The sequence below is a fragment of the Saccopteryx bilineata genome, chromosome 2 (genome assembly GCF_036850765.1).
Source record: "Saccopteryx bilineata isolate mSacBil1 chromosome 2, mSacBil1_pri_phased_curated, whole genome shotgun sequence".
Classification (NCBI taxonomy): domain Eukaryota; kingdom Metazoa; phylum Chordata; class Mammalia; order Chiroptera; family Emballonuridae; genus Saccopteryx; species Saccopteryx bilineata.
In genome coordinates this window covers 261,351,241-261,368,094 of record NC_089491.1, presented here as the reverse complement: position 1 = coordinate 261,368,094, position 16,854 = coordinate 261,351,241, and the positions used below count along the sequence as shown (strand labels likewise).

Here is a 16,854-nt window from a genome sequence, read left to right as displayed (position 1 = left end):
GGTCTGGTAATCAATTGTACCCACCTCATAGGGTTGTGAGGATGAGATGATTCATAAAACACAGGAAGCACTTGGCTTACCTTGAGGCTTCATTCATGGTATCCCCTCACCATTAGCCGTTAGTCTTACTGAGACGATGAAGGCAGCCGGCATAAAACAGGTGTTCAACAGAAAAGAACCCAAAGGCTAATAACAACTGTAGGTGAGTGAAAAACTGAAATGGCTTTTTTCTAAGGCATCTGGAAGGGTGGGGGAGGGGGAGGTAAGGGCCAGTCTGGTGGGGTTGGGGGCTGAGGCATGGGTTTCGTGGCCCATTTACCTCAGGGACTCTTGCTTTGGGTAACTGTGAGTTGGTGTTGGTCACTTACCCTCTCTGTGCTTGGAACTCAGCACAGGGTCGTAACGAGGATCTGCTAGGATGCCTGATGCCTGGTGGGCGGGCTCTGAAATGAAATAGGGGGACAGGACAGGAGCGAGGGAACTCGATGCTGTCACAGGGGCTCACGCTGGGAGCGTGCAGTCTGACCGGGTTCGAGTTCTGACTGCTTCTTGCTTTCTGAGTGACTTTAGGCCAGTCACCTGGCCTCTCTGAGCCGCTTTCCTTATCTGCACAGCAGAGATAACCACTTTTTACCCTCAGAGCTGGCCTTGAGATCAGCCGAGTTGGAAAGTCCTAGAGAACGTTGGCGCCTTTTCCCCACCCTTTGATCTTGAGAGAACTTCAGAAACGGCCATTGAGTCCCCTCCCCTTGCCCAGAGTCCAGAGAGGTGGAGACACTGACCCTGGCTTGCCCGGCTTAGCCAGTGGGGAGCTTTTGTCCAGAACTCCGTGCTCTGGTTTGCTCCGACCAAGACACTGGCTGACTTTTAAGTTTACTTTTTTTTTTTTTTTTAAAGCAGCAGCTATTCCATTTTGGATGTTTTGAATCCCCATGGATCTACAACCATAACCATGGCGACGCGGGTCGAGGTCGGCTCCATAGCTTCCCTGACAGGAGTGCCAGGCCTCGGTGAGATCGCCAAGGAGGAGACCCTGAAGCGGACCTACTTCCGCCAGGCCGGCAGCCCCTCTGGGGCGCCCCCAGCGCGGCTCCGGGAAGGAAAAAGTCCCCTCCGGAGCCCCTCACGCTTGTTCCCGCTGCCCAGACTCGCCCCCAAGCCCTTCTTCAGGGAGAAAGCCCCGGACACGAAATCCCCCGTGGCATCCGTGCAGCCTGGCCCAAGCGGGCCTCCTCCTGCCTCTGGGTCACCCCAGGACGTGGTGGCACAGGGTCCGGCCGACAGGATGCCCAGCCTGGTGGGGCAGGAGGCGGGGGGCGGGGAGGGCCTGCGGAGAAGCTCGTCCCTGTTCACCAAGGCCGGGTGTGCGCGGCCCAGCCCCGCCGCCGTGATCCTCTTTGAAACCACGAAAGCCGGCCCTGCCCTGGGGAAAGGGGACGGCGGAGGGGCTCAGGAGGCCAGGGCTAGTGTGTCTCAGGAGCTCCCTGCCGGCTCGCGGCCCGAGGTGGCCGCCAAGCCCGCCCTGCTCGCCCGGAAACCTGGGGGGACCCTTCCCCGTCCGGCCTCCCTGTCACAGGACACAGTGCCATCTGCCACCCAGGAGGAGACAGGCCCAAATGAGCCTCTCTCGAAAGCCAGCAGCGTGGACGACACGGGCGGCCCCGCTGTGGAGCCCCGGCCTGCTCGCTTGAGAAGGCCCGTATCAGCCATTTTCATGGAATCCATTCAGCCTCAGAAGCCGGGCCCAGGCGGAGGGGCTGCGGGGGTGAAAGTGCCCCCCGCCCCTCCTGAGAAGACGTGGAGAAGGCCCAGGCCTCTGTCCATGGACCTCACGGCCCGGTTCGAGAGCAGGGAGGCCTTGCTGAAGAAGGCGGCCAACGAGGCTGCAGCAGGCCCCGCGGCCCAGCGCTGGGGACCCGAGAGGCCCAGCCCGGAGCCCAGGGTGGACGAGGAGTGTCTGGTCAATGCGGAGGGTCCCCTCCGTGACCCGGACTCAGACTTCCTGGAGGTGGCCAAGAAGATCCGAGAACGGAAGGAGAAGGTGCTTTCTAAGCGGGTAGAGCCGGGCAGCCTCAGAACTGCGGCGGGCCCGGCCAGGGTCACCTCCAGCGATGACCAGAGGCTTGGGGAAGGGAAGACCAAGCTGGACGGGGAGCCAGAGACAGCCCCCGAGCCCCCTTCGCCCAGGCCGGGAAAAGGCCCAGGTGCTGCCGAAGGCAAGAGCAGAGCGTCTGATGGGGAGATACGGACGAGGGGGCAGTGGGCCCCCAGAGGCGGAGTCCAGAAGCGCCTCAGCCTGTTTGGGGAAGAGAACGCCGTGGCCTTGGCAGTGGGGTCTGAGTCCCCACCGGCCACCCCGGAGTCCCCATCAGCTGCTCCAGAGCTCGAAAAAGGAGGGGTGAGCGTCCAGGAGCGGATCAAAGGCTGGCCCACTGAGGGCTCCGAGGTCAAGCCAGAGGTCAGGAGGAGAGCCTTCCAGGCACGGCCACTGTCGGCGGATTTGACCAAACTGTAAGTGGGAACGTCCCGCAGGGTTCACTCTGTCCCCGCCCGCCCGGGGTTGAGGGGCCACAGGGTGCCAGGCTCCGTGCTGGACACTTCCTCTCTGGCTTTACCCGCAGCCTCAGAGGGAGTGGCGTTAGCCTCCATTTCTCAGATGAGATGTGTGCCAGCAGTGGGGCCAGGAGCTCAGTTTTCTTGTCCCTTCTCATCTTCGCACATGGGAGATACTGTGCCCATTTCACAGATTGGGATAGGAAAAGTGAGGTACCATGAGGAAGTTGGGAGCCTGTCTCTACAGCTAAGCTTTCCTTTCCTAAAGTCTGTGGACACTTACCATGTGGCAGAAACCTCCATGAGTGACCTGCAAAGTCATACTAGATGGGTCATGGTAACCTGGACAAATGTCTCCCTTCTTGGGCCTCGATTTCTTCATCTCATGATGCCTTTCTTAAAGGATTACAGACTCAGAGATGTAATGCTCTGCCCATGCAAAGCCCTCCAAAGCACTGTAGCTCTTAATGATGTTATTAATCCTGTTAGTTAATACTGATTTTTCTAAGCTGACATCTCTTGTTCCTTTGTTTTTCCACATGTGGCTTCTTGGTTACAACAGAGATACCACTGGGCGTGTCCACAGGCTCAGTAATGACATGCATGCCACTGACATACTTTGCCGGGGATGGAGCTTCCAGGGGCAGGACCACTGGGCAGACTGCCCTCCCAGCCTGGGAACTAGGGCAGCCAGCTGGGCCAGAATTAGACCAGTGGCTCTCAGCATTTAAAATCACCTGGAAAAAAATACTCATGTCTGGGTCCTACCTCCTGAGGTTCTGATTCAGTTAGTTTTTTAAAAGCTTCCCAGGTGGCTCTCATGTGGAGTCCTGAGAACCCCAGAGTTCAGATAATAGTGAAAAGGGCTCCCATGTCAAGGGCCCTCACATGCCTCCTCTCCCTGCAGTGCCTTTGATTATTCCCCTCAGACAGATGGGTAAACTGAGGCTCCAAGTGTGGGTCAAGTTTAAGAGGTTTGATTGCTCTCTCCTCGGCCCCCAGCCCTGAACTTAATCCTCAGGCATCCACTCCAAGGAACTTTTCAGAGATGGAAAAATTCTAGCTCAGAACTATCCTTTCTCTCTCCTCCCCTTCACAAGTGGGGAAACAGGCCCGGAGAGGGACAGTGACTTGGCCAAAGCCACCCGGAGAGACAGAGGCAGGCACGTGCCCCCACACGTTTTATGACAGCCCACTGGCCCGGAGACCCGTGACCCGTGACCGGTCTGCGATGGGGCTGCTGTTGTGTCTGTAGGTTGCTAACAACAACCATTAATTACCCCTCCTGGGGCACCCTCAGTCTTCCCTGAACGCCTTCATGTAGCTATTACCGCATTGGTAGCCTCTTATCCGCCCTACAAAAGGCGATGGGGAGGTGTTAATTATCCCCGTTTTATAGATGAAGAGACAGAGGCTCAGGTGAGGTCACAAGCCTGACCCAGGCTCCCACACTGGGAAGTTGGTAAAGCTGGCACTAGCACCCGGGTCTCCTCACCCAAGCCTGGGGCTCCTGCTACCCCGATGATGCTGTGCTTAAGGTAGGCTGTACCCACCAGGCCCTGCTCTGTTGGTTTGGCGACCAGAAAGGAAATGTCTTTTCTCAAAGTAAGTCAGGCGTTGTTGCTTTGGTGATCTCAATGCTGATTTCATCCCTGGGTCCCGGAGCTAGTTACAGGGCGGGGCGTGGGGTGGAGGGCGTCCCAGCGGCTGGCCCTTCCAGGTAACTTGGATCTCTGTACCAGGTTTTCATGTTCGGCTTCAAGCAATGAAGTCAAGTATGAGAGGTGCCCGGAGCCGAGTGACGAGCTTGCTAAGGAGCCAAGAGAAAAGGTAAGGGGCAGTGGTGTTTGGCAGTGGGTAGATACTCTTACTGGAAGGGTTTTTATGATCTACAAGACCCTGGAAGGAAGCAGAAGCCTCTCACAAACAATAACAGATATTCCTTTAATGCTGGGACTTTTGAAGTCCCTTACAGCATGGTGGGTGTGAGTCCCTGTTCCTTGGTGTTAAATGTTTTTTACACATGCAGTCACCAGGTCTTTATTTCTTCTGTGCAGAGAGGAAAAGGAACCTGGGCTTTCCTCTGTAAGAGTGTCTGCTTTATTAAGACATTAATGAAGGTTGGAAAATGTTCATAGAAACCCCCTCCGTTTCTCTAATTATGGTCCCTGCTTCGGTCCAACCCTGACTTTCACTTAGCAGCAGCAGGAAGGAAATCACCAGCAATCAAATTGCTCAAAAACTATCTGTATTTAGTTCATTTCCTAAGAAAAAGCTCATAAAATAACTCCTGGGTGTAACTGGTTTGTGGTTGATGATTTCCGCAGAGTTGTAATTTTTAAAAAACAGCTTTATTGAGAGGTATGGTTGACATAGAGTAAACGGTACACATGTGAAATATGCCAGTTGTTGAGTCTGGCATCAGTGGGCACACTTGTGAAGCTGTCATCACAATCAAGATAATGAACACAGCCCTGGCCGGGTCGCTCAGTTGGTTCTAGCATTGTCTGCATACACCAAGGTTGTGGTTTGATCCCCAGTCAGGGCACATACAAAAATCAAACAATAAATGCATAAACAAGCAGAACAACAAATTGATCTCTCCCCCCCCCCCCTCTCAAGTAAATAAAAAAGATAACATCTCTGGCATGTGCATGTTTCCTCTTTGTAACTCCTCCCATCTTCTCCTGAGCCACCACTGATCTGCTTTCTGTTACAATAGATTAGTATGCATTTTCTAGATTTTTCTATAAATGGAAGCAGTGCTCTGTGTCCGGTCTTCCTTCTTTCGCTGAGAATAATTGTTTTGAGACCCATCACATGGTAGCGTGCTTTGATAATTTATTCCTTTTCATGGCTGGGTGGTGTTCCAGAATTTTTCATCACCTCAGATGGAGACTTCTTACCCACCCAGTCACTTCCCATCCTGTACCTCCGGCCCTTGGCAACCACAAACCTACGTTCTGTCTCTATAAACTTGTCTGTTCCAGAGAGTCCAGAAAAATGGAATCAGACAGCAAACAGCTTTTTTATGTCTGGCTTCTTTCACTTTGCATAATGTTTTCAAGGCCCGTCCATGCTGTGATTAATATCAGGGCTTCATTCCTTTTAATGGCTGAGTAATATTCCCTGGCATGCATAGACCCAGTTTTGTTTATCCATTCATCTGGTGATGGATGTTTGAGTTGTTTCCACCTTTTGACAGCCCTGATGTGCTGTACACATTAGTGTACAAGTTTTTGTCTGAATGCCTCTTTTTAATTCTTTGAGGTATGTGCCCAGGAATGGAATGGGCACGTCCTATGGTTAATTCTTTGTTTAACTTGTTGAAGTAGACTTACTTCTAACAGAAAAAAAAAAGATTTAAAAATTACTAAGTAAATCATGCATATTATAAAAATCAAACAGAACCAAAGTGTGTCAGATTAATTTTTTTTAATTTATTTTTACAGAGACAGAGAGAGAGTCAGAGAGAGGGATAGATAGGGACAGATAGGAATGGAGAGAGATGAGAAGCATCAATATTAGTTTTTCGTTGCAACGCCTTAGTTGTTCATTGATTGCTTTCTCATATGTGCCTTGACCGGGGGCCTTCAGCAAACCAAGTAACCCCTTGCTCGAGCCAGTGACCTTGGGTCCAAGCTGGTGAGCTTTGCTCAAACCAGATGAGCCCGCGCTCAAGCAGGAGACCTCAGGGTCTCGAACTTGGGTCCTCCGCATCCCAGTCCAATGCTCTATCCACTGCACCACCACCTGGTCAGGCCAAAGTGTGTCAGATTAAAAGATTATTTTTTTCACCCTCTTTCCTCCCACTCAGAGTTCGATTTGCATCTTTTCTATACTGTTTATCTACATGTGTGTACACATGGGTACAGTTTTTAAGAAATGGTCTTATATAATGAAGACACTGCTCTGCAGCCTGCTTTTCTCCCATCAACACAGCGTTTTGTGTGTTCTCAGATATCATGAATTAGGACACCCCCCACCTGTGGATCCAGGTGCCTGTGTGGTATTCTGTTGTTCGGATCTATCAGATTTTACCTAGCCACTGCCCTTCAGACGGGCACTTATATAGTTTGTCCTTCACTTTCACAAGCAGTGCCGTCTGAGCTTTCTTGCTCACGTGGATTTGTGCTCATGAGCGAAGAAGGAATCCTGGGAGGAAATTGGTCAGGTTAAAGGAAATGAGGATTTAAAACTCATGACAAGATATACCAAATTGTCCAAAAGTCGTAGCCCCTTACATTCTCTCCAGCAATGCCTGAGACAGCCCGTTTCCCCACGTCCTCACCCTCATGGGATGGGTTCCGTCTTTAAACTGTCATGCCATCTCACTGTTGTGATTTTAAAGGCAGCCATTGCCACGTCCTCGCCTCTTCCTTTTCACTTTAAATTCTTTAGCTGAAGTCGGATTATTTCTTCTTTTTTATTTTTTTCAGCAAAAGGAGGGGCCTGGCGTGGATGGAACATCTACTCCTAGAAGCCCCTGGAAGGCTGGGGCCCTCCGGGAGAAGTCGCGGCCGGCACAGCGGAAGGACAGCTCTACCCAAGCCCCCAACAGCAGTGTCAACGTGAGCGTGGTGGGGGCCCCGAGCTCTTCCAGCAGCACTCCAGAAGATGATGGAAGCTTCCAGACTGTGAGGGCCACCGTGTTCGAGCACCACGTGGAGAGACACACTGTGGCTGACCAGTCAGGACGCTGTCCCTCAGCCACACACCCCGGGGCTGTGACCCATGGCTCCGAGCCCCGAGCCAGGCCCGAGAGAGTCTTGTGGCTTGAGAAGGACCCTCCAGAAAAGATGATTCTCAAGAAAGAGAACTCCAGGTGGTTTGAAAACCCCGACACAGAGAAACTGGGACGGACTCCCCTCCTGAACGGTGACTCCAAACATTATCACACTCCTCTCCCGGAAAAGTACTCTCTGGGTGAAAAACGCAGTAATAACCCCTTCCTTAAGAGCTCGGAAAACTCTCCCAGGTCACAGAAGGTCGAGCCCAAGTATGACATCCTGCACGCAGTGGGGGAGCGGGTGCATAGTGAGGCTGTCCCCACAGCGCCCGAGGAAAAAGCTGTCACGCTCCGATGTGGCAGGTCCCGGCTCTCACTGAAGGGGAGGCAGCTGTCCCCTGAGGTCACCCCTGCTGACCCCGAGTGCAAGCTGGACAGTCAGGTGGGGTCTGTCCACAGGGCCAGTTTGATTTGGGAAGCTCGAGGAACGCAGGAGGTGAGTGGACCCAACCCTGACTCCCGAGAGCCAAAGGACACATTTGGGGGCAATTGCCTGTCTCCCAAGTGGAAAGGTGGGGTGACCGGAAACTGGCACAAAGCCACTGTGGTGGTCAGTGATGAGCAAGGCTCAGAAGTGAGTCCTGAGGTTACCAGTGAGCGCTCGGCCAGGCCCTGTGGCATTGAGGCCGCAGGTGTGAGGTCTGTCCAGGCCACGCTCAGGGAGGCCCAGCACCTGGGGCCCGAAGGTGCCGGAAGCAAGCCAGGAGGCTGTGTTTCAGCAGGAGACAAGGCTTCTCTCCGGAGCTGCCCTCTGGACTCTCCGTCCAGGCCTAAGGACGAGCCCTCCGACTTCCGAGCACAGCCACGTCCTGATGGGCTCGTCCAGAAGGGGCCCTTCTCTGTGGCTGCCGGCGAGGGTGAACCGAGGCCGGCCCAGGTTCTGGTCGTGCGGAGGGTGAGCCCCACCGACCAGAGATTCGAGAGATGGAGGCGGCGGACTTTGCCCCACGATGTGAAGTTTGATGAGTTCAGCTTCCTGGCCCCTGAACACTCTTCAAAGGTGGAGCAGAGACAGGCAGATGATCTGAGCCCCACCGCAGGTGCCTTAAGGAAACCTCAACCATCCCATAATAGGGTGGAGGCCCAGGAGGGGGGCTCAGGTGTTCCACGGGACCCGGGTCTTCCAGCAGTGAAGCAGGGGTCGTCTGTGGAACCCAAGGCAACATTTTATGCTGTGACATATCAGATACCTGATACTCAAAAAGCAAAGAGTGTTGTTAAGTCAGGGCCCCAAAACTTGACAGAACATTCTAGAAAAATAGCTTCGCCTCCATCTCATCCTTTAACTTCTACCTTGGTTTCTTTCAACCCTAAAGAGCCACTGGAGACCGTGGGCAGTAAAAACCGAGTTCAGGGCAGAGAGCGTGACAGTGCAAGCTTCTCAAAACCTTTGAAGCCAACAGAAGGTCCGTCACCTCTTGGGGACAGGATTCTGGATCTTTCTACTGAACGAGTCACCGATGTCGACACCGGAGGTTGTCCTTGGCGACCAAGAGACAGCACTGGTTCTCAGAATGATTGGAGGGACAGGGGGAACAAGACGCCCCCCAGTAGTGCCCCCCAAACGACCCCGGCTTTCAGAAGTCGCCCGAAAGCCGGCGACCTCCTGGTCAGAAGGAAGAGCGAGGTGGTCGGTGAGACATCCCCAGGTAAAGTCAAAGATGGCTACAGATCCAGCGTTCTTGACATTGACGCCCTGATGGCCGAGTACAAGAAGCAGGAGGCCCAGGAGCAGGTGGAGGGCCCGCCCGCCGAGCCCAGCGGCTGGCCGCAGGACAGGCCGGGGCAGCCGGGCGGGCTGGAGCCCAGGAGGAGGAGCCTGAGGGAAGGGCCTGGGGCCGAGGGTCCCTGCAAACAGGCCAGTTCTGCTGAAATGAACCGCAGTTCTAGTCCTGGTTCTAGCAAACAGCCAGACAAGACCCTGGGGGCCGCTCTGAACACCAAGCTGAGCTCCCCTCTCTGGGCTCTGCCGCACTCAGCTCCTGCTGAAAAACACCCGGGGGCCTCTTTGGGCCCTGGGGGCTCCGGGAAGAACTCAGGAATTGCTGGTGAGGAAGTGAAGGCTTTTGCTAGTAAACATCACAGTGCAAAGTGTCAGAATTACCCAGCCATCTCGGAGGGTCCGGGCAGCGGAACCAGTGTGTTGCCCAAATCCTCCCCAAGTGACCAGAAGAGAGGAACCCCGAGGAGATCCATTGGAAGGGGAGATGAGGGCCATGTGTCCCAGTGGGGTGACCACCCACAATACTATGGAAGGTCACCACTGGATGTTAAAAGAGCCTATTCGGAGAAGGGCCCACCTGCCAAAATCCGGGAGGGCCTGTCCATCATGCAGGAAGCTCGAGAGAGGAGGCGAGAGCAGCTCAAAGGGAGGCCCAGCCTTTCTGGGGAGAGTTTGGAGGCCAAGGAGACCAAAATTGGGCCCTGTCGGCGGGACTCGGGGACTCAAGACAGTCAAAAGGTGAGTATGAAGGCTGATTCCATGTTGTCAAACGTTGGTTAAACATGTAGGCCAGACATATCAAACTCAGGACTTACGTGGGCCACATGAGTATATAAATGGGTAAAGTCAGGCTAGGTGTGAGACTATAGGGAGTGGTGGGGATTGTGGCAAATGACGAGTTTGTGCCTACTCTGAAGGGGCCATTGCCACTCAGTTCCTGTTGGTTCTTGACAAGTGAGAATGATGGTCCTGAGATGGCAGATACGATTTATCAAGAGAACCCAAAACATAAAACAACAGGTTTTTATATGTAATTTCCCCATTGTGAAATGAGGGCCACTTATTTAAAAATGCTGTTCAGTCCAAAAAAAACCCCCAAAAACCCAAAAACTTCTGGCCTAGAATAATGGTGATAATAGATATCGTTTATTGAGCACCTGCTGTGTTCCAGTGTGTTGTATCAAGGTCATCGTTATGTCCCAGTATTCAGCATCCTGCTTGACATTTTGTGAACATTCAAGACATAGTTGTTGAACATGTGAAGGAGGCATCTCACGTGAGCCTCATGACAGCCCCTCTTCTGTGGTTTGGGTTTCCACTGAAGGAGACCTTTGGGAGTAGCTGGTTCAAGAGGTGATTCCTGGAGGGGCTGGTGGAAGAATGAGGCGGGGAAGGGAATGCAGGTGGTAAAGGTACCGCTCTGGGCAGCTGACACTCATTCTCACTGGAGACCTCGGGGGAGGAGCATAGGTCACTTCTGAGCTGTCCTGTCCAAGGGGCAAGGAGCCTGGAGTATTGATTTTCCAGTTCGCTTCTGTCTTTGCCTGAGGCTGTTTCTGGGGGCTGTTAACCTTCAGACTCTTCCATCTTGCCTGGTGCCATGCTCCGTGGTGGAAGGAAAAACCCCTACACCATGGCCATTGGAGTATACTTGAGTGTTGGGCAGGGCGCCCACACATCTGCTGCGAGTATGGTTGTCTTGTATAGATGAGGGAAAAAAAATAACTGAGGTTCAGAGAGGTTAAGTAACTTGTCCCAGGTCACACAGCACCACATGGCAAAGCTAGTATTTGAACGCAGGCCTGGCCCAATATGCAAGCTTTCCAGTAGGCCGTTTGGTGGTAAAGGAGGGAGGAACCCTGAAGATGATGAAGAAATCTAAGGCACGAAGCCTGTGAAGTTTTTGATCCAGGTGTGTGGAAGGGACCCAGTGATCCACAGCCAGGAAATTATATGGTGCAGAGTAAGGCACTGGAGAAGAGGCCCAGAAAGGCATCCCAGAGGAGGTGCTGGCTTGAGCCCACCCCCGCGGGCTAGATAGGGATGTGGATAGGCTGGTTAAGGGAGGTGGGGGTGGTCTTGGCAGGAGCACAGTGTGTGCAAAGGTTGGCAGGTGGGAAAACACATGGCATGCTCTGGGCAGTGTGGGAACTGATGTAGTGCCCCACAACCCACCCACCCACCCACCTGCCCATGTGATGTAGGATCAGCAGACCAGGGCCTGAATCCCTTCTCTGCTACTTACAGACCAAGTGACTAAAGGTAAAACCCTTTCCCTCAGGGCCTGAGCCTCAGTCTCCTCATCTGTAAAAAAAGAGTAGAGGTCCAGCTTAGAAAGGGATGTTGTGGAAATGAAGTAATACAATTGTATCAGTAGAGATCATGAAATGAAGGTTCACTCAAGGTTGTGGTGGGTAGGTGGTGGAGTCTGGCTTTTTTTTTTTTTTTTTTGTAATTTTCTGAAGCTGGAAACGGGGAGAGACAGTCAGACAGACTCCCGCATGAGCCCGACCGGGATCCACCCGGCACGCCCACCAGGGGCGACGCTCTGCCCACCAGGGGGCGATGCTCTGCCCATCCTGGGCGTCGCTATGTTGTGACCAGAGCCACTCTAGCGCCTGAGCCAGAGGCCGCAGAGCCATCCCCAGTGCCCGGGCCATCTTTGCTCCAATGGAGCCTCGGCTGCAGGAGGGGAAGAGAGAGACAGAGAGGAAGGAGAGGGAGAGGGGTGGAGAAGCAGATGGGCGCCTCTCCTGTTGTGCCCTGGCCGGGAATCGAACCCAGGACTTCTGCACGCCAGGCCGACGCTCTACCACTGAGCCAACCGGCCAGGGCTGGAGTCTGGCTTTGAACTCACATCCTTTCCAGTTACTACATTCAGACATGTGTATGCGTATGTACTCTGCCACTCACTAGCCTTGTATAAAGCAGTGACTTGGCCTCCCTGAGCCTCAGTTTCCCCACCAGAGTTAACAGAGATCCCTGCCTCAAAGCAACGCTCCTAGGCTGAATGGAGATAACACACCTAGCATGTGCTGGGCACCCAGTGGGCACGAGCTCTGGGCCTCCCCCTGGCTTCTGTCCGTGAGCTTCTCGAGAAGGAACTCACCTGTCCCCACCTCCAGGCTGTCATTGTGGGAACTCTGGGAGAGGGAAGGGACCATGGAAATGTGACACTTGAGCTGCTTGCCAGCGCCTCCTCGGGGGCCCTGCTGGCCACGGGGGAGCCCTGGCTGGTGTGGTGGAGGGGCCCAGCCTGGCCTTGGACGCCCGCCCGGGGTGTGCGCCCAGAGCGCTGTTGTCAGGGGATCCGTTCCCTCACTAAGCTCGGGCAGCTCCCCGTTTCTGTCTCTCCTGCCCAGAGAGGTTTCGTCCTTCATCTGTAAGAGCAATATCAAAGTGCAAAATGTTGGGTGTTGAGATTTCAAACCTTACAAGAGTGCATAAAAAAGTGTTCCCCGGAATCCTTTCCATTTCCCTCCCCAAGAGGCAGCTGCAGTGTTTGATATCCTTTGGGACTCACCTGCACTACACAGTTGCTTACCAGTCATATATGTGTAGGTATATATGTGTATATATGTATGTAAGCGTGTATATATACCTATAATTATACATTCCTTATTGCAAAAAAGGTAGTGAACGCTTTAAAATTTATTTTTAAATGGTATAATTATTTTTAAAAATTTATTTATTGATTTGAGGGGGAGGGAGGGAGAGAGAAAGACAAGAACATAGTTCTGTTCCTGTAAGTGCCCTGATTGGGGATCGAACCTGCAACCTTGGCATATCTGGATGATACTCTACCAGTAGTCGGCAAACCATGGCTCATGAGCCACATGCGGCTCTTTGGCCCCTTGAGTGCAGCTCTTTGGCCAGCTTAGGAGGTCCCTAATTAAGTTAATAACAATGTACCTACCTATATAGTTTAAGTTTAAAAAATTTGGCTCTCAAAAGAAATTTCAATCATCGTACTGTTGCTATTTGGCTCTGTTGACTAATGAGTTTGCCGACCACTAGACCGAGCTGTCCAGCCAGGCTAAAATGTTATGGAAACATATGGTTTAGAAAGAAAATCTCCCCTAACAGGACGAGTCCGGTGCATGAACTGGGGCACACGCCTCCAAGCCCATTACTGGTTTTCAGTCTTGTACAGTTTGCCCGCAGGGCCTGTTTGGCAAAGTTCGAGATGTTTTTTATTGTGACAAGTGGGGAAGAGTTTGCCCCTGGCCGTAGTGTCTGGAGAGCAGGGATACTGCCCAGCAGCCTCCAGTGCGTAGGGCGCCCACCACAGACGGTCAGCAGCATCAGATGCGGGCCTCTCTGAGGCCCAGAACCCTGGCCTGGTCGCCCGGACACCCGGACTCAGACAGGGCCAGTGAAGTCATACTGTTTCATGAAACGGGGCAGCCTTCTCCTTCTTCAGGAAATCTTGCTTTTTTTTTTACTTAACAGTACTTTATTGTGTGGTTGGGCCCCAGCATTTTTTATTTGGGCTTTTGTTGACAGACATTTGGGTTGGTTTGAGTTTTAGGTTAGAGGCAGGATGTCAGTGAGCATTTCAGTGCACATCTCTGCTTCCTTGGGTGAGGATGTCTTGATTCACAGCCAGTTCTGCTCATGTCCCCTGCGTGGGGCGTGATTGACATTAAAGTGATCCCTCCTTCATTTCCGCCTTCCCTTTCTCTCTGTTTTCTTTTTATTATTGTAGTTGTTTTGTTTTTGTTTTCGCTTAACAAACATTTATCGAAACTTTGTCCTGGGCCCGGTTATTGTGTTTCATGTAATTAAATCACTTATCGTTGTTTTGAAAGAGAGAATACTTGCCCGTGGCTCTAAAAATATTGAAAGGCACAGGGAGTAAAAATTTCCCCCTACCTCTCGTTCTTCATCTTCCCGTCCCTCCCCATACAGTAATCACTTATATTCTCTTTTTTTTTGTCCAAATTCCTTTAGCGTTTCTGAAAATACAAGCCACGATGAATGCATATGCTTAGTTTTGCCTCCTTTTTTCATAAAAAGAGCATTCTGTACCAGCGGTTACAACTCCGGTGGCCTGTGGAAATGACCTGAGAACCCTAAAAGAAAGCCGTGCGGGGCCTCACCCAAGGCCAGTCCGATCAGTCGGGATCTCTGGGGTGGGGTCCGCCTTTGTCAGTTTTAAAAGCTACCCAGGGGATTCTTGGGTTGAGCATTTCTGCTGAACCCACAGATCTGCCACTTGCCTTTCTTTTCGTAAATGCATCTTGGTAAATTTACGGATTGAGCCCACAGGGAGAAGGCTCATTCTCATTCTTTCTTGTTTCTATTTTTTTAAAACTAGCATTCTATAAATACTAGCCTTTTTTTTTTTAAGAGGGAGAAAGGAAGAGAGAGAGAGAGAGATACACTTTGTTGTTCCATTTATTTATACATTCATTGGTTGACTCCTGTATGTGCCCTGACCAGGAATCAGCCTGCAACCTTGGTGTATCAGGATGACGCTCTAACCCCACTAAGTACCTGGCTGGGGCTCTTTTCATTGGCACCCTTTGAGGTATAAAAGTCTTTCATTTTAAGGAAGTCCAATTTGCTTCTATTTTGTGACTTGTGTTTTTGGTGTCGTATCTGAGAAACCTTTGCCTAATCCCAAGTCAGGAAGGTTTATGCCTATATTTTCTTCTAAAGAGCTTCCTAGTTTTAGCTCTGATATTTAGGTCTTTGGTCTATTTTGAGTTGATTTTGGTGCACGATGTGAGATTTGGAGCCTGTTTTGAAGGCAGAGTCTTAGCCGATAGGGTGGACAGACAGAGACAGATAGAAGGTCACCTGCGGGTTTTGACCTGCCCGGCTGGGTGATGGCAAGGGGGGAGAGGGACAATTTTGGCAGAGAGGAATTGAGAGGCCTGTTTTTGGACACGTGGAGTCTGAGATGAGCGTGGGCAGTGAGTGGAGATGCTCAATGAGCAGTAGGGTCTGCACATCTGGAGTCCCAACAAAGAGAAGCAGAATCCGGAATTGTCTGTGCCTCATGAGATTTAGTGAAAACCTTGGTGGGGGACACGATTGCTCCCCAGGGGGGTGTTATAGCAGGAGAAAAGAAGGCTCTGCTGCTGGCTCGGGACACACCTGCCCTTCGAACTGCCACTTGGATGCAGAGAGGCTGAGAAGGACCCGCCAGGAGGGAAGAGGAGACCCAGAGGGCCTCATAGGCGTCAGAGAAAGAGACAGACAAGGGAGGGGGAATCCGGCCTTCCTCTTCCCCAGTGCCTTCCCTCCGTGTGGGGAGCGTGAGACATGTGAAATCTGAATTCTGGAGTCTTGTATTTATTGGCCTATGAATGCATCTCCTATATATAACTGAGTGGGGGGAAAAAGTGACAGGAATCAGACGAGGGTGTACTGTGCAGTGCTATTTATGTGCCATTTCTACATCTGTGCACGTGGGCATATGTGTTTGGATGCATGGGAAGGTGTCTAAAATGAGGTTGCCAGAAGTTATCGGCGGCAGTACTAAGGCTGGATAACACTGATGGGGGGCTCCTCACTTGACAGGCCTGTGGGGGAGACTAGTGCGAGGCGATCCAGGTGCTCAGGACCCGTGCACGTCCGCCCTCTGGTGGCAGCACTGTGTCATCCGCTGTCTGTGTGCTGTTCCCTGCTGGGGCTGGGTTCTCCCCTGAACCTAGAAGCTGAGTGCTGTTGTTACCGGTCTTTTCCCACGTGGTCAAGAATCAGAGCGGTTCAGGCCCTCACCTGAGTTCACATAGTTATTAATTGGCTGAGGCCGCACGGAACCCAGAGCTTGCTGACCTTGCAGGGTCATCACTGAGGCTGTGGGATGGGAGTTCACCGGGACAGTTCTGGAGCCTTAATTGTCTACTTTGGTCCTTTTAGGTACGGAATGGACTCTTCATGGTGTGACATACTCTTCCTGTGTTTGGCAGAGCGCCAGTAAAGTCCTGCCCTTGTGTTCTGTGTCTCAGGTGTCATCGCGAGACCTGGGGAGGGGGGACGCCCTCCAGGACAGTGAGCCGCCACTCCAGCCGGAGTCCCCTGTGGCCCTGGGCCCCCGGAGGAGCCACAGCTGCTGCAAGGACAAGAGGAGCAGCGGGGCCTTTGTGGTGAGTGATGCCGCGTGACCGGAGTGGAATCGCAGGGGCGGTGGTCGTCGAGCACCGCTGGGAGTATGTCCGTGTGGACAGTCAAGGCTGGCCCGGGGGCCTGAGGGGCCGAGGATGGCAGGCGCCTCCCTGGGCAGCTGCTGTGGCCTGACGGGCTTGGCGGCGGTTCGGTGCGGAGGGTGTTCGCTGGCTCTGCAGAGAAAGCCTTCCTTCCTCTCAGGTTTCCTGCCCAAGGCAGAGCGGTAACACCAGCCGCCTGGCATGGAGCCTGAAGAGAACATGTGCTGGGGTCCCAAAGTCCTGAGTTCGAATCCCACCACCATCTATCTCCTCTTAGCCTGTTTGAGTAATTTACTTAATTTATCAGCCTGGAAAATGGGATCATGATTCTTTAATCTTTTGCGCCGTTGGAAGGACGGGGTAAGATTGTGTGTAGGGCCCAGCATGTAGGACAGTCACTGGTAGTTGTGGTCACCGTGGGAGGCCGTGCCAGGCTGGTTCCCGAGCCAGATCACTTGAGTTCAAATCCTACCTCTGTGTGCAGATGGGCCTCTGGCCTCAGTTTCCTCATTTGTAAAATGGGGATAGTCTCTACTTCACAGGGCTGATGTGGGGGGGGGGTCAGATAGGCTGGATAATGTGGGGAGTGTTTAGCCTAGTCCTGAGTTCACAGCCAGCAGTTTAATAAG

The 16,854-nt window shown here is 52.6% G+C and overlaps 1 protein-coding gene across 17 annotated transcripts in view; it reads left to right on the top strand.

Moving 5' to 3' along the window:
- KIAA1671 (KIAA1671 ortholog) overlaps positions 1-16,854 on the top strand; it is a 178,258-nt gene that overhangs the window by 49,924 nt on the left and 111,480 nt on the right. For 6 of the 17 annotated variants that reach the window (XM_066260283.1, XM_066260296.1, XM_066260289.1 and 3 more), the window contains 4 exons: positions 901-2,511; positions 4,296-4,383; positions 6,993-9,803; positions 16,028-16,165. In XM_066260283.1, coding sequence (XP_066116380.1) covers positions 953-2,511; positions 4,296-4,383; positions 6,993-9,803; positions 16,028-16,165 — 4,596 coding nt within the window. In that variant the 5' untranslated portion in view covers positions 901-952. Of the gene's footprint in view, positions 1-31; positions 203-897; positions 2,512-4,295; positions 4,384-6,992; positions 9,804-16,027; positions 16,166-16,854 lie in introns of those variants that run through there. The other 11 variants (XM_066260288.1, XM_066260295.1, XM_066260286.1 and 8 more) reach the window with 6 other exon arrangements.